Here is a 17,953-nt window from a genome sequence, read left to right as displayed (position 1 = left end):
TTACAGTTACTGACATCTCATATCATTGGGAAAAATACACAAGGAAAGTCACTTTTCATATTATTTATTGTTACAGTGGTGCTTCTTTATCAACGCCTCGTCTTACGCAAGTACATACAGACATCGTATTATCCTGACAAGCACTAGAAGCAAATGACCTCAAGCAACAATGTAGGAAAACTCCTGAGTTTGGAGAGAGCGGTGTGTCACAAAAAGCCCAAACAAGACAGAGTCCAGATGTCTCATGACCCCAGCCCTTCTGAATTTACACAGGATAGTTTAGTGTGATTTATGGTGACATTCATTCAGACAATTAAAATGTAGTTAAGAACTTCAAAGCAACTGTATTACTAAAAGCAACCCACACACACACACACGGCTGTGCCCGACTCAAGATGTTGATTGAATGTTCACGTCACCTTAATTTGAAAACATTTTGCAATAATAAGCGTCAAACGAAATTTCACAGAATTCCAGAGTTCAGACTTTATTTTTGGATGTTACAGTTAAGATAATGGCATGCAGCAGACCTAACATTACTATTGCCCCAAAGCTGTTAACAGCCCCTTTCCCACTAACTAGCAACACCTTCAGCTTTTCCCTTTCATAATTAACCTTTCAGTATGTATTCTGTTCATACAGTAGAAAAGGGGTTGAACCTTATCTCTGGGAGAGGAGAGCGACAGACTGGTCACTAGACCCAGAGCACAATGAGATGCATTGGTGATAGGATGGAGCAGTCCATTTTCAGATGTGGTGAGAGTGAAGGGAGTGTAAGAATGGGGATGATGGGGGTCTAGGAATCGTGGACAGACATGTTCTCCACTTGGTTCTGGAGCTGGTCTCCACTTCCCTGCTTCTTCTTCCCTCCATCCTGCTGTTTCTTCTGCTTCTTGGACATCTCCACATCAATAGGGGCAGGCTTTACAAACTTCAGCATCTCTGTCATACCTAAGAAAATGTATAGAATAGGAATGAAAGTGTACACATTCAGTACAAACACAAACTGCTTTCATGGCAATACTAGTCATCAAATACGCATAGAAGCAAATCTATATATTTTTAAGTACTCTGCGATCATGAAAGGTTTTTTCTCACTACCTTCCATGCATATGGCACACGTTTGTTACAGGTTTTGTGAAGGTTCGTGCAATACAAACACTGTGGCTCACCTGGAGGCATGAAGTTCCGGAGTACCTCTGGAATAATGATACCTTCTTCTGTCTGGTACGTCTCCAGGATAGCACACATTACACGTGTGGTGGCACACATGGTCGCGTTGAGCATATGCACATAGTCGGCCTAAAGAACACAGGAAGAGTCATGTGAACTGGTTCAAATATTCCACTCAAAATTGGACTTTTTGATTATGGAAGCAAATCCAGAACTATCAATTTTATAATGGGAGGGTTTTCTATGGAAAGACTGGCTACTCTCACCTTGTCCATCATCTTTTTGGTCTGTCCGTAGCGGATACGCAGCCGACGAGCCTGGTAGTCTAAACAGTTGGAGCAGGAGACCAGCTCTCTGAAGGCTGCGGACCCTGGGAACCAGGCCTCCAAGTCCAGCTTCTTACTGGCTGCATGGTTCAGAGCACCTGGGTGGGAGCAGACAGACACTGAGGCTCGGACAGACCAGCTAGAAAACGTGGCTAGTAAGACACTCCAAAACTGCTCCCATGGGAAATGTCTATTGTGTCAAATGTAAATCACGCAGGATAAATGTGAAGGTTGTTATTAAACATCAAGTTAACTCATACAAGTTATGGTTCTTGTCCTGAGTGGGTAAAGAAATGGTATTATTGATCAAACATTACTTACAGCGCGTTCGGAAATAATTCAGACCCCTTGACCTTTTCCACTCTGTTAGTTTAGCCTTATTCTAAAATGGATTAAACAGTCCCCCCCTAGTCTACACACAAATACCCCATAATGACAAAGCAAAAAAACTTAAATATAAAATATACATAACTATTCAGACCCTTTACTTAGTTGAAATACCTTTGGCATTGATTACAGCCCTGAGTCTTCTTGGATATGAAGCTACAGGCTTGGCACACCTGTATTTTGGAGAGTTTCTCCCATTCTTATCTGCAGATCCTCTCAAGCTCTGTCAGGCTGGATGGGGAGCGACACTGCACAGATATTTTCAGGTCTCTCCAGAGATGTTCGATCGGGTTAAAACCGGGCTCTGGCTGGGCCACTCAAGGACATTCAGAGACTTCCCCCGAAGCTACTCCTGCGTTGTCTTGGCTGTGTGCTTCGAGTTGTCCTGATGGAAGGTGAACCTTTGCCCCAGTCCGAGGTCCTGAGCAGGTTTTATATGAAGGATCTGTATACTTTGTACAGTTAATCTTTCCCTCAATCCTGACTAGAATCCCTGCCGCTGAAAAACATCCCCACAGCATGAAGCTGCCACCACCATGCTTCACCGTAGGGATGGTGCCAGGTTTCCTCCAGACGTGACACTTGGCATTCAGGCCAAAGAGTTCAATCTTGGTTTCATCAAACCAGAGAAACTTGTTTCTCATTGTCTGATAGTCCTTTAGGTGCTTTTTGGCAAAATTCAAGCGGGCCGTCATGTGCCTTTCACTGAGGAGTGGCATCCATCTGACCCCTCTACCATAAAGGCCTGATTGGTGGAATGCTGCAGAGATGGGATAACCTTCAAGAAGGACAACCATCTCCCCAGAGGAACTCCAATCAAGTTGTAGAAACATCTCAAATATGATCAATGGAAACAGGATGCACATGAGCTCAATTTCCAGTCTCATAGCAAAGGCTCTGAATAAGGTGTGTTAAAAAAAAAAAAAAAACATTTTCTAAAAACCGGTCTTCACTTTGTCATTATGGGGTATTGTGTGTAGATTGATGAGGGAAAAATGAGGAAAAAATATTGAATCAATTTTATGACCGTGTGGAAAAAGTTAAGGGGTCTGAATTCTTTCCGAAGGCACTGTATATTTCAGTGGAGACGCTAAGGTTTCAAATGACTGGCTTTGTAGCATCTACAGACTCATTGTATATTTCAGTGGAGACGTAAGGATGCAAATGACTGGCTTTGTAGCATCTACAGACTCATTGTATATTTCAGTGGAGACGCTAAGGTTTCAAATGACTGGCTTTGTAGCATCTACAGACTCATTGTATATTTCAGTGGAGACGGTAAGGATACAAAGCCAGTCATTTGAAACATTGTTGTAGTGTCTCACAGAAGCCCTGGGAATGGTCAAAACCTCACATTTCCAAACTTTAATAAATTATTTCTCTATAATCATTTTGGATACAGACTTTCAAAAGATCTGCTAGGCATCCTTCTATGGATGTAATCTCAGAATGATTTAAAACATATCTTTTGGCCAATCTCCTATGGAATTGGCCAAAACATCATATCTTTTGGCCAATCTCCTATGCAATTGGCCAGTGATAATTACATCTCCGTCCCAGAGAGGAAAGAGGCGTGTTGAGTAGAACTATCTGCAGCACCTACCTGAGACTATGTTGACGATGCGGTAGGGGATCCCTAGTGTCTGGTAGAACTCCTCAGCAGTTTCAATCATCTCATCCATCATCTCCCAGGACTTGTTGTCATGAGGAGAAGCAAATACAAATTGCTCAATCTGAATGGAGAGAGTGTTGATTAGTATTTGGCAATCATTAGCTGAGGCCCTATTAAAAAAAGCAATGTTCTCCTCTGAAAAATGTGCATCGCTTGACATGATCTGTAAATGATCAATAACAGGACTTCATCCTTCTTCAATTAGGCCTATAAAATACAATGTACTCCAACAAAGCTGTGGCCTTTTAACATGGACCATGACTCACCCATATCTACTTCGAGAAAATGTCCACTGACCTTCTCAAACTGGTGCACCCTGAAGATGCCTCGGGTGTCACGGCCGTGGGAGCCCACTTCCTGTCTGAAGCAGGTGGAGAGGCCGGCGTAGCGAATGGGCAGCTCCTCTGGCTTCAGCCACTCGTCTCTCAGGAAGGCTGCAATAGGCTGCTCCGAGGTAGCAATCAGATACTTCTCATCAATGGCTGTGTCCTCAGACTTCTCACTGCTCTTCCCAATCACCTGAGAGACAACAAGCAGGGAGGGCACAGAGTGAATCATTTCAGGGGGGAAAAACCCACATCAGCATATTTTACATTTTTGTCATTTAACAGACTTATTCAGAGCGACTTACAGTTAGCTATCTTAAGATTCCTGCGCTAAGTGGGCCAACCACATATCACAGTAAATAAAATCATCCTAAATAAAAGGGGGTGGGGATGAGGCGGTGGGATTTAAGTATATTTAAGATACTCTTTGAAGAGGTAGGGTTCCAGATGTTTTCAGAAGATGGTCAGAGACTTTCTTAGCTTCGAGGGGAATCTGGTTCCACCATTAAAGTGCCAGGACAGAGAAAAGCTTTGACTGGGCTGAGCTGGTGCTGCCCTCCCGTAGGGGTGAGAGCTGGAGTCCTCGGGTTGGAGTGTAGGGTTTGAGCATAGCCTGAAGGTAAGGAGGGGCAGTTCCTCTTGCAGCTCTGTAGACAAGTACATGGTCTTGTAGTGGATGTGAGCTACGACTGGAAGCCAGTGGAGGACTGGGTTAACATGGGAAAACTCACAAGGGATGAACAAGGTGGGCTGCAGCGTTCTGGATTTGCAAGGGTTTCATGGTACAAGCAGGGCGCCCAGCCAACAGTGAGTTGTAGTAGTCCAGATGCTAGGTAGGGTCGTACTCCTCGGATGTTTTAGAGCATGCAGGAGCGAGTCACTGCTTTGACGTTTGCCGAGAATGTCAGGTGTAGTCCAGGGTCACGTCAAGGTTCTTTGCATTCTGGGAGGGGGGGGGGGGGCGTGGAGTTGTCAACCGTGATGGAAAGGTCTTTGAGCGGGCAGGCCTTCCTAGAAGATGAGCAGAGCCATCTTCTCGATGTTGAGCTTGAGGTTTTGCACCGACATTCAAGCTGAGATATCTGCCAGGCACACAGAGATGCATGTTGCCAGCTGGGTGTCAGGAGGACGGAAGGAGAAAAGTAGCCGAGTGTCATCCACATAGTAATGATAGGAGACCATGTGCTGATATGATTGAGCCGAGTGACTGACTTGGTGTATAGAGGGCCTAGAACGGAGCCCAGGGGGACACCCGTCGTGAGAGTGTGGTGCAGATACGAACGTCTTCACCACGTCACCTGGTAAGAGCGGGCTGTCAGGTAGAATGCAATCCAAGAGTGTGCAGAGCCTGAGACGCTCAGCCCTGAGAGGGTGGAGAGGAGGATCTGATGGTTCACGGCATCGAAGGCAGTGTATAGATCTAGGAGATGAGAACAGAGGAGAGAGTCAGCTTTGGCAGTGCGAAGAGCCTCCGTGACACAAAGAAGAGCAGTCTTGCTTGAGGGACCTGTCTTTAAGCCTGACTGGTTAGGGTCAAGAAGATCATTCTGAGAAAGACAGCGACAGAGCTGGTCAGAGGCCGCACGCTCAAGTGTTTTGGAAAGAAAATAAAAAAGTTCTATAGTTGACGTCAGAAGAGTTGAGTGTTGGTTTCTTGAGGAGGGGAGGGGAGCGACTCGGACCATTTTGAAGTCAGAGGGGACACAGTCAGTGGTCAAAGATGAGTTGATGAGTGAAGTGAGAAGGTCTCAAGAGACCGTCTGGCGAAGGGAGGAGGGGATGGGGTCGCGCGACCAGACCTCAAGTCGCAGGGTTTCATATGGAGAGAGAGGGAAGAAAGAAGTCAAGGCATAGCGTAATTCTGTCTGAGTTGGACCAATGGACTTAATAGGCTGAGTGAATGAGGAGCGGATGTCACCAACCTTCTTTTCAAAGTGGTTGACAAAGTTGTCCGCAGAGAGGGAGGGGGGGAGGATTATGGAGGGAGGAGAAAGTGGAAAAGATTTTCCTAGGGTTAGACGCAGATGCTTGAAATTTAGAATGATAGAAAGTGGCTTTAGCAGCACATACAGGAGAAGGTAGAGAATGGAAGGATGATCGGTCTTCCGGGAAGTTCATTAATCCTCCTTTTTGGGAAAGGGTGAGGTCAAAAGAGGCAGAGGGGAAATACAGCTGGAAAGAAGTGAATCTAAGGCACACTCCGAGAGGTTGAAGTTGCCAAGTACGACAAATGGTGAGCCATCGTCAGGAAATTAGCTCATTGAGGAACTCCCCAAGGGCACCTGGTGGGCAATAAACGGCAACAATGTTAAGCTTGAGTGGACAAGTATGGAACTCAAATGAGGAGATGAGGTGAGAGAGAAAAGCGCCACCCACTGCTGCCATGTCTAGAAGCTCTCTGACAAAATGAACATCAAATCTACATCTTTGTGTAAACATTAAAGCTAAGAGCCATGAAAGAGTTGTACATCAGCCCTGTCCTGCAATAGAAATCGAAGGTTAATTTGAAATCCATCACACCTTGTAAAGTTCATCATCAAACTGGCTGAGCTGGGCCACCTCCTGCATGACCTCTTTCCTCATGAAGAAGGGGGTGTACAGCATTTGGTAGTTCTTGCTGTGGAGCATCCGCAGAGCATAGTTGATCAATGCCTGCTCTAGGAAAACTAGTGGCCCCTAAAAACAGAAAAGGGGAAGAGTCAGTAAGGATAACGATCATAGTTGAATGGAATTACACCTGGTTTGAATCGGCCTGTGAGTATTGGCTACATGTGACAGTGTGTGACTAAGAACTTGCCTTGAGGAAGTAGCCACGGCTCCCTGCCACTATAGCTCCTTTCTCTCCGTCGTAGCCATCGATCATGACTACCAGGTCCACGTGGGAATACTTCTTCTGCACAGTACAGTCTCCCCAAGTGCGCTCCACTTTGTTATCAGCATCCTGCCAGGGAGATAGCGGAGGGAAATTAGAGAGTAGAAAAGTAAACAAAAAGAGGCAAAACAAAATGCATGAGACAGAGACAAGACACCGGATTTTGTGTTTTCTTCCAGAAGCAATGTTTACTTCCATCCACCTCCTTATTGCTGGTGATGGGAATTACAATTCCTTGACACCCACCTCATCATTACTTATGGGCACAGATGGATGCAAGAGGTTTCCGATCTCTCTCAGGTATTGAAAGCGCTCCTCCTCCAGCTTTACCCTCTCACTGTCAGATTTCTGCACTGCCTCATCCACAAGCAGACGGACCTTCTTGATCTGGGTGACCGTGAGGGGCTAGGAAAGAGAAATTAAAAATACTCATGGTATGGGACCCACAAGTCCAATAGAATCTTCCATAAAGACGTCAATCAGCATATAGATGAAGTGCTAGCTAGCGAGTTGACCTACCGCTAGTGTGTCTGCTGTTAGGGCCTCCAAGTTCTGGGTGTCGTCTGGGAGAGAATCATCCTCCCCAATTGGCTCTTTCTTCTGTAAACAGAAAAGCCCCAGAACAGGGTGAACAGTTAGTGTTTCATTCTATCTGCACATAGAATAGAACACGACATGCTGTCAGAATGAAGGGGGGAAACAGGTAGCCATGTAACATTAGGTTATGTAAAGACTGAGGGGTGGCTGGATTGTTCACCAGCATCACAAGATGTCCCCTATACCTTCATTTTCTCGCCAACGGTTTTGCTGCATAAATTCTTCGCCTTGTTGAGGTTGTCGGCAGTAAAACGACCTGGTGAGCATGGAAAAGACAAGGGTCAACATTACATGCATCAATAATGGTGTGTGTCATGGCAGGTAGCTAACATTATGACGTTAGTGACACTGACAGGAGACATTAAGGCCAGACACTACAGGCAAAAAAAAGAAGGGGATTTTGCTTCCATTTGAACATTTTGGGATATTTTGTAACTATAACTACCATACTGTAATAAAATGTACAAATAAATTCGTCAATAATGTATATAAACACTTTATTTGTATCATTGTATCCCAACTTCGTCAACAACACGTGCCACGAATGTCGTTCTTGATAGCATGTTTCATGTAGAACTTCAAACGCTATTTTTAAAACTCCATGTTGAAATATATATATATATATACAGTGGGGCAAAAAAATTATTTAGTCGGCCACCAATTGTGCAAGTTCTCCCACTTGAAAATTACAAGCCTCTCATCTTTTTATCATAGGGCGGCAGGGTAGCCTAGTGGTTAGAGCGTTGGACTAGTAACCGGAAGGTTGCAAGTTCAAACCCCCGAGCTGACAAGGTACAAATCTGTCGTTCTGCCCCTGAACAGGCAGTTAACCCACTGTTCCTAGGCCGTCATTGAAAATAAGAATTTGTTCTTAACTGACTTGCCTAGTTAAATAAAAGGTCAAATAAAAAAATAAAAATAGTTGAAGTGTACCTATGACAGACAAACTATAAAAAATAAAAAGATTTTATTTATTTATTTGCAAATTATGGTGGAAAATAAGTATTTGGTCAATATTCGGTCAATAACAAAAGTTTCTCAATACTTTGTTATATACCCTTTGTTGCCAATGACAGAGGTCAAACGTTTTCTGTAAGTCTTCACAAGGTTTTCACCTGACCATATGACATTCTCCCAATCTTCTTCTGGATCATCCAAATGCTCTCTAGCAAACTTCAGATGGGCCTGGACATGTACTGGCTTAAGCAGGGGGACAAGTCTGGCACTGCAGGATTTGAGTCCCTGGCGGCGTAGTGTGTTACTGATGGTAGGCTTTGTTACTTTGGTTCCAGCTCTCTGCAGGTCATTCACTAGGTCCCCCCGTGTGGTTATGATCATTTTGACCCCACGGGGTGAGATCTTGTGTGGAGCCCCAGATCGAGGGAGATTATCAGTGGTCTTGTATGTCTTCCATTTCCTAATAATTGCTCCCACAGTTGATTTATTCAAACCAAGCTGCTTACCTATTGCAGATTCAGTCTTCCCAGCCTGGTGCAGGTCTACAATTTTGTTTCTGGTGTCCTTTGACAGCTCTTTTTTCTTGGCCATAGTAGAGTTTGGAGTGTGACTGTTTGAGGTTGTGGATCGGTGTCTTTTATACTGATAACAATTTCAAACGGGTGCCATTAACACAGGTAACGAGTGGAGGACAAGAGAAGCCTCTTAAAGAAGTTGCAGGTCTGTGAGAGCCAGAAATCTTGCTTGTTTGTAGGTGACCAAATACTTATTTTCCACCATAATTTGCAAATAAATCATTAAAAATCCTACAATGTGATTTTCTGGATTTTTCCCCCTCATTTTGTCTGTCATAGTTGAAGTGTACCTATGATGAAAATTACAGGCCTCTCTCATATTTTTAAGTGGGAGAACTTGCAATTGGTGGCTGACTAAATACTTTTTTGCCCCACTGTATATACACTGCTCAAAAAAATAAAGGGAACACTTAAACAACACAATGTAACTCCAAGTCAATCACACTTCTGTGAAATCAAACTGTCCACTTAGGAAGCAACACTGATTGACAATAAATTTCACATGCTGTTGTGCAAATGGAATAGACAACAGGTGGAAATTATAGGCAAATAGCAAGACGCCCCCAATAAAGGAGTGGTTCTGCAGGTGGTTCTGCAGACCACTTCTCAGTTCCTATGCTTCCTGGCTGATGTTTTGGTCACTTTTGAATGCTGGCGGTGCTTCACTCTAGCGGTAGCATGAGACGGAGTCTACAACCCACACAAGTGGCTCAGGTAGTGCAGCTCATCCAGGATGACACATGAATGCGAGCTGTGGCAAGAAGGTTTGCTGTGTCTGTCAGTGTAGTGTCCAGAGCATGGAGACGCTACAAGGAGACAGGCCAGTACATCAGGAGACGTGGAGGAGGCCGTAGGAGGGCAACAACCCAGCAGCAGGACCGCTACCTCCGCCTTTGTGCAAGGAGGAGCAGGAGGAGCACTGCCAGAGCCCTGCAAAATGACCCCCAGCAGGCCACAAATGTGCAAGTGTCTGCTCAAACGGTCAGAAACAGACTCCATGAGGGTGGTATGAGGGCCCGACGTCCACAGGTGGGGGTTGTGCTTACAGCCCAACACCGTGCAGGACGTTTGGCATTTGCCAGAGAACACAAAGATTGGCAAATTCGCCACTGGCGCCCTGTGCTCTTCACAGATGAAAGCAGGTTCACACTGAGCACATGTGACAGACGTGAGAGTCTGGAGACGCCGGGGGGACCTTCCTGCTGCCTGCAACATCCTCCAGCAGGACCGGTTTGGCGGTGGGTCAGTCATGGTGTGGGGGGCCGCACAGCCCTCCATGTGCTCGCCAGAGGTAGCCTGACTGCCATTAGGTACCGAGATGAGATCCTCAGACTCCTTGTGAGACCATATGCTGGTGCGGTTGGCCCTGGGTTCCTCCTAATGCAAGACAATGCTAGACCTCATGTGACTGGAGTGTGTCAGCAGTTCCTGCAAGAGGAAGGCATTGATGCTATGGACTGGCCCGCCCGTTCCCCAGACCTGAATCCAATTGATCACATCTGGGACATCATGTCTCGCTCCATCCACCAATGCCACGTTGCACCACAGACTGTCCAGGAGTTGGAGGATGCTTTAGTCCAGGTCTGGGAGGATATCCCTCAGGAGACCATCCGCCACCTCATCAGGAGCATGCCCAGGCGTTGTAGGGAGGTCATACAGGCACGTGGAGGACACACACACACACACACACACACTACTGAGCCTCATTTTGACTTGTTTTAAGGACATTACATCAAAGTTGGATCAGCCTGTAGTGTGGTTTTCCACTTTAATTTTGAGTGTGACTCCAAATCCAGACCTCCATGGGTTGATAAATTTGATTTCCATTGATAATGTGTGATTTTGTTGTCAGCACATTCAACTATGTAAAGAAAAAAGTATTTAATAAGAATATTTCATTCATTCAGATCATTTAAACGCTTGTTTTCCGGGACATATCGTTAGCTAGTCCATACATGGCAATATCCTTTGTAGTCGCAGTGCTTTGTACTGAAAGAGGAGTAATATCCTGACATCTGATCAGTGACTGGCGTTAAGGCCCTTTACGACAACCTGACTGGTTAAAATGCCACATGTGCCGCGCAGCACTTCCTTGTTTGAAAATATCTCCCGTGAAGAATCCACGTAGAGAGAGAAAAAAAAAATACAATCTTGAAGAATATACCTACAGTGTGCGAATAAAAATAGGCGATCCGTTAGCCAATGCGAGAAAAGCTGTGAATAAAAAAAAAAATATGTGCCTCATAGAGGCAGTGGTAATACATGTAGAGGAAAAGGAGGTAACCGGCAACAGCGCGTCCAGGCGCAAATTAGTTGAGATGAAGATGACAACCAGACAGCAGCCAGCCAACAGTGGCTTTTATTCCACGTCACAAACAAAGCAATGTGTACATGATTTGATCTGCCCTAAGTGTCTAAATACTGGACTGGAAATCACCATAGACCCCACCAACCAGGGATTCTGTAATTCTGTCCAGGCTGCAGGAGTGCTCCAGGGGAGACGTGGCATTTGATAAAAATGCAAGGATGGTTCATCTAGCCCACGAACTTGGACATGCCGCTCTTTAGAAAATAAGCAAAGTCCTAGGGATTCCTTCCTTGCGTCTCAGTTCATATCAAGAGACATGACAGGAGAATGACAGGTAAATAAAAAGGCAGAGTAGCCATTGTCAGGTGACTTGCTGTGTATTTTTTTATATTTGTTTTTATTTTACCTTTATTTAACTAGATAAGTCGGTTAAGAACAAATTCTTATTTTCAATGACGGCCTAGGAACAGTGGGTTAACTGCCTGTTCAGGGGCAGAACAGCAGATTTGTACCGTGTCAGCTCGGGGGTTTGAACTTGCAACCTTCGGGTTACTAGTCCAACGTTCTAACCACTAGGCTACCCTATAAATAATATGCATTTCCTTGCTCCAGCAAAATGTATTCAAAGTGTATAAAACTGAGCGACAGGAAAACATAACTATACAACGAGACGGCCTAGGAACGGTGGGTTAACTGCCTTGTTCGGGGGCAGAACGACAGATTTTCACCTTGTCAGCTCGGGGGATCCAATCTTGCAACCTTACAGTTAACTAGTCCAATGCTCTAACCACCTGACTCTCATTGCACTCCACGAGGAGCCTGCCTGTTACGCGAATGCAGTAGAAGCCAAGGTAAGTTACTAGCTACCATTAAACTTATCTTATAAAAAACAATCAATCAATCATAATCACTAGTTATAACTACACATGGTTGATGATATTACTAGTTTATCTAGCGTGTCCTGCGTTGCATATAATCGATGCAATGCTGGGGGATGATTTAACAACAGCACATTTGCGAAAAAAAAGCACAATCGTTGGACGACTGTACCTAACCATAAACACAGGAGTATATATTTTTAAACATGCATATTTAGCTAAAATAAATCCAGGTTAGCAGGCAATATTTACCAGGTGAAATTTTGTCATTTCCCTTGCGTTCATTGCACGCAGAGTCAGGGTATATGCAACAGTTCGGACCGCCTTGCTCATTGCGAACTAATTTGCCAGAATTTTACATAATTATGACATAACATTGAAGGTTGTGCAATCTAACAACAATATTTAGACTTAGGGATGCCACCTGTTAGATAAAATACCGAACGGTTACGTATTTCACTAAAATAATAAACGTTTTGTTTTCAAAATGATAGTTTCCGGATTCGACCAAATTAATGACCAAAGGCTCGTATTTCTGTGTGTTATTATGTTATAATTAAGTCTGATTTGATAGAGCAGTCTCACTGAACGATGGTAGGCAGCAGCAGGCTCATAAGCATTTATTCAAACAGCACTTTCGTGCGTTTTGCCAGCAGCTCTTCGCAAGCACAGCGCCGTTTATGACTTCAAGCCTATCAGCCTAATGGCTGGTGTAACCGATGTGAAATGGCTAGCTAGTTAGCTGGGTGTGCGCTAATAGCGTTTCAAACGTCACTCGCTCTGAGACTTAGTAGTTATTCCCCTTGCTCTGCAAGGGCCGCGGCATTTGTGGAGCGATGGGTAACGCTGCTTCGAGTGTGGCTGTTGTCGATGTGTTCCTGGTTCGAGCCCAGGTAGGGGCGAGGAGAGGGGCGGAAGCTATACTGTTACACTGGCAATACTATAGTGCCTATAAGAACATCCAATAGTCAAAGGTATATGAAATACAAATGGTATAGAGAGAAATAGTCCTATAAATACTATATTAACTAAAACCTAAAACCTCTTACCTTGGAATATAGAAGTTTCATGTTAAAAGGAACCACCAACTTTCATATGTTCTCATGTTCTGAGCAAGGAACTCAAATGTTAGCTTTTTTACATGGAACATAGTGCAAAAACAAAGTGTTGGAGAAGTAAATGTGCAATATTTAAACCAAATTGAACAAATTGAACATTGAATTCATTATTTGAGGCTAAATTGATTTTATTGATGTATTATATTAAGTTAAAATAAGTTCATTCAGTATTGTTGAAATTGTTATTATCACAAAAAATAATAATGCAAAATATATATATTTTTTAAATCGTCCGATCGGTAGCGGCTTTTTTGGTCCGCCAATAATCGGTATCAGCGTTAAAATCATAATCGGTCGACCTCTAATACACATATACACCTTGTCGTTTTGATTTTAAGTGTAATTTTGTGTAAATATTTGCAAAATATGCATCCGTCAGTTTTTTAAAAATAATTCCATAAAATTACAATATTTTTATAAACTGATCTGTGAAAGTCTGACAACTGAGTGTCTTATCACAAACAAAAACATTCTGCCTTAGCAATGTGTTAAAACAAACTCTCGTAATATGCAAATGAGCGCATATTTGAAGGAGGGGGTTGCCTCATTTGCATATTTTAATTTTAAACTATAACTTGTAATACATAAATACAATATATTGTATACTTTCAACTGGTAAAGTTAGAGTCTGATGAGAGTAAAGAAAAACAGATCCCTATTAGCCTGTGGTGCCTGGCCTTAAAGCGACCACCATACCATTAAAACTCAGTCAAATCTGCATCAAATTACATCTCGTCCCAATAACATCTGTGGGAGATGTAGATGCCTATCGGTTTTACACATACTGGGTGGGGATTGCGTCAGATTGTACGGTCAGTGTGAATAGGAGGATGTATCGATTGAGTTTCTCGCTAGTTCAACTACTAAACCATACATTGTTAGTTAGCTAGCTATGTTAAACACGAATCAACTACATGTCAGATATGCCTAGTTAAAGCCATGGGACAGGAGATTGTTGGTTGTATCCCAGGTGGCTAGCACAGCTAGCTAAACTGGCTAGCTACGTAGCCATTTACTAACTCCCGGTGGCTAACTAGTTATCTACCTAGGTAGCGCAGGTTACCAACTAGTTAGGCTTTAGCTGAGAATTTAATAGTGAACTAGCTAGATCTAAAAACGTGAACTGGCGTATCATGCTTGAATTTGTCCATTTCTGTTTGGGTGACTACAAGGTCGACTTTTGAGTACAGTTTATTAATGCACGATGCTAGCAAGCAATTTGGACACCAACAGGCATCCCATTAAATGAATGCTAAAAGGCGGAACTTACATTTTCTCCATTCTGTGTCTGCGTGTACCAGTTTATCCACAAGTGACACGTCTTTAAACCTTTTCCTTTGCGTCTCTCTGATTACTTCAGGATCACCGCCTTTATCGGCTCTAAATTGGTCCAAATCGAGCACCATGCTGACACTAAGCTTCCTCAACTGCAATGATTTAACCGGACTAGTTGTATTCTGCAAGAAGCCCGAATGATGACGTCACATCGTATGGTAATGACAAAACCTTCAAAATAAAAGCCTGCAGTACGAAACATTGCAATGTGGATAACTCATTCAAAAGCTATATAATTTTTATCAATGGGCAATTGTATTGTACCAACAAGAAAAGGCAATAAATTATTGATGAAAACAAATAAAAAATAATGAAAAAATACTATTACACGAGAGAAGGCATTAGCTGAATCTTTTTTAATATGACACAAATTACCAAAATGAGTGGCTTCTCTGACACTGACAAATTGAGATCAGTCTGGTCTTGAATTCAAATAAAGATTAGCCCAGGCCAATGAAGAGACACACAGATTGTACAAGCTGAATAATATCCAGTGCATTCGGAAGGTATTCAGAACCCTTGACTTTTTTGACACGTTGTTAAGTTATAGCCTCATTCTAAAATGTTCCCTCATCAATTACACACAATACCCCATAATGACAAAGCAAAAACTGTATTTTTGAATGTTTTGCTAATTTATAAAAAATAACAAAAATTAAATATCACATTTACTTAAGAATTTAGACCCTTTAACTCAGTACTTTGTTGAAGCACCTTTGGCAGTGATTACAGCCTATTTTCAGGTCTTTCCAGAGATGTTTGTGATAAGTTTAGACCGGGCTCTGGTTGGGCCACTCAAGGGCATTCAGAGACTTGTCCCAATGCCACTCTTGCATTGTCTTGGCTGTCTGCTTAGGGTTATTGTCCTGTTAATTTTAATACATTTGCAAACATTTCTAAAAACCTGTTTTTGCTTTTCATTATGGAGTATTGTGTGTATATACACTACCATTTAAAAGTTTGGGGTCACTTAGAAATGTCAGTGTGTTTGAAAGAAAAGCTTTTTTTTTGTCCATTAAAATAACATAAAATTGATCAGAAATACAGTGTAGACATTGTTAATGTTGTAAATGACTACTGTAGCTGGAAACGGCAGATTTTAAAAAATGGAATATCTACATAGTCGTACAGAGGCCCATTATCAGCAACCATCACTCCTGTGTTCCAATGGCACGTTGTGTTAGCTAATCCAAGTTTATAATTTTAAAAGGCTAACTGATCATTAGAAAACCATTTTTGCAATTATGTTAGTACAGCTGAAAACTGTTGTTCTGATTAAAGAAGCAATACAACTGGCCTTCTTTAGACTAGTTGAGTATCTGGAGCATCAGCATTTGTGGGTTTGATTACAGGCTCAAAATGGCCAGAAACAAAGAACTTTCTTCTGAAACTCGTCAGTCTATTCATGTTCTGAGAAAGGAAGGCTATTGCCAAGAAACTGAAGATCTCGTATAACACTGTGTACTACTCAATCTGGCTCTAACCAGAATATAGCAAACTGGCTCTGACCAGAATAGAATAGCGCAAACGGGCTCTAACCAGAATAGAAAGAGGAGTGGGAGGCCCTGGTGCACAACTGAGCAACAGGACAAGTACATTAGAGTGTCTAGTTTGAGAAACAGACGCCTTACAAGTCCTCAACTGGCAGCTTCATTTAATAGTACCCGCAAAAAAACAGTCTCAACGACTACTGTAAAGAGGTGACTCCGGGATGCTGGCCTTAAATTGGGTGTGTTTCATGTTTCATTTCGATTAATTATATCTTATTCTATTGGGAATCCAGCCATGGACATAATAATACATGTATTCAATCACCAACCATGGAAGTAAGCATCATGAAAGTGAATAGTCAGGGAATACACACTTACATTTATCTTGTTCAGGCATTTTAGCAGGGATTTTAGCATCTTAGATTCATACAACACAATAGTTTTCTGTAATTAATCTAGGAGCGCAAGCTGGAAAAGATGGGAGTGGAGGTCATTATTATAGTCCATAACACAAATGACAGACGTATTGCAGTGTTCATTACAGAAGGGAATAATTACATAGAGGGGCATGAAAATTTAATGAGAGAATTTGTTGACCGTTTCAATGGTAATGAACATTTTATTACATAAAATGATCATTTCATTTATTATTTACCTGAATTAACGTTGTTGTTTAAAACAGATTGTGGTTTATCAGCTCAAGACAAAGAAAAAAGCTCCACCAGGATATAAAATACCTGATAAAGCTGTTCCAGGACCTCTTCAACAAGAAATACAGTATGCTTAAATAAGCCTCCTGATGTAGTGTTTATTTGAACAACAATAATTAAATATAATTTTATATATATTTATGACCATGACAAACCATCATAGTTTGACATAGTCAATGTCAAATTTATATTACATTACCAGAAGAAAAACATTGTGAAAAGTACAAATGTGTGTTTTGTATAATCTGTTCATGCACCTTTAGAGAAAATGAAACACATCTATAAAATGTACCATGATATGTACCATGCTATCTGTTTGTTGTGATGGGGAGATTTTTATTTTTATTTTTACTAATGGTAAGTACTGTGGAAAGACCCACATTCAACTGGGAGATGAAATTCCCAACCTTTTTTTTCTGGTCAAGTATATGACCTTTCACATTGTGACATCCTAATTAATACAAGCTTAACATGTTGTCTTCTCTTTGCTATGGTAGAGGAGGCTGGGGGAACAGACAGGTTTATTTGGCAGAAAGGCAAGGTCCGGATAACTGTCAACACCCACCTGAACCCATTCGGCAGTTTCTGCATAAATCCATCAGCCTAGATGGGGAAAACATAAATAACATGTCAAGAACAACTGTATTTAATTGATTATGATCCCCATTTGCCAATGACAATAGTCTTATTGTCTTATTAGTCTTATTGGGATCTGACACATAACAAAAAATACATTACAGACCAAAAAAATACATTTTAAACATTAACATGTGGTGTGTGTGTGCATCTATCAGTTACACATACATGTCAGTACATACACACAACAAGTAGGTCACATGTCAGTACATACACACAACCAGTAGGTCACATGTCAGTACATACACACAACCAGTAGGTCACATGTCAGCACATACACACAACAAGTAGGTCACATGTCAGTACATACACACAACAAGTAGGTCACATGGGGGAGAGGCGTTGTCTCAGGAGGTGTTGCTTTATTTGTTTTTTAAAAACATGTTTGCTGTTCACTTGAGCAATATGAGATGGATACTGCAAGTTTCCTTGAATTTGTTCTGGACCAGGGGACTGTGAAAATACCCCTTGTGGCATGTCTGGTGGAGTAGGTGTGTGTGTCAGTGCTGTGTGTAAGATGACTATGCAAACTATTTGGAATTTCCAATACATTGTTTCTTATAAAAACAAGAAGTGAGCAGTCAAGTCATTCC

General features: G+C 42.3%; 1 protein-coding gene across 1 annotated transcript; it reads right to left on the bottom strand.

The window, feature by feature from the left end:
• Nucleotides 1-48: 48 nt before the first annotated feature.
• Nucleotides 49-14,651, bottom strand: LOC115102596 (serine--tRNA ligase, cytoplasmic-like). The gene is made up of 11 exons (XM_029622705.2): nt 14,460-14,651; nt 7,539-7,609; nt 7,276-7,356; nt 7,003-7,161; nt 6,682-6,825; nt 6,405-6,560; nt 3,856-4,077; nt 3,490-3,619; nt 1,440-1,597; nt 1,173-1,302; nt 49-951 (listed from the first exon to the last, which is right to left on the bottom strand). Exons 1-11 carry the CDS (start codon nt 14,593-14,595, stop codon nt 797-799), a joined length of 1,542 nt encoding a protein of 513 aa, XP_029478565.1. The 5' UTR covers nt 14,596-14,651; the 3' UTR covers nt 49-796.
• Nucleotides 14,652-17,953: the final 3,302 nt, after the last annotated feature.

The sequence above is a fragment of the Oncorhynchus nerka genome, linkage group LG20 (assembly GCF_034236695.1).
Source record: "Oncorhynchus nerka isolate Pitt River linkage group LG20, Oner_Uvic_2.0, whole genome shotgun sequence".
In the NCBI taxonomy this organism is placed as follows: Eukaryota; Metazoa; Chordata; class Actinopteri; order Salmoniformes; family Salmonidae; genus Oncorhynchus; species Oncorhynchus nerka.
This window is presented reverse-complemented; position numbering and strand designations above follow the sequence as displayed.

Coding starts and splice junctions, on each gene's coding strand:
- LOC115102596 (XM_029622705.2), bottom strand. CDS start 14,595: ATGGTGCTCGATTTGGACCAATTTAGAGCCGATAAAGGCGGTGATCCT. Junction 6,561..6,681: donor GCCGTGGCTACTTCCTCAAG/GCAAGTTCTTAG, acceptor TTCTGTTTTTAG/GGGCCACTAGTTTTCCTAGA. Junction 952..1,172: donor CCGGAACTTCATGCCTCCAG/GTGAGCCACAGT, acceptor ACATTTTCTTAG/GTATGACAGAGATGCTGAAG.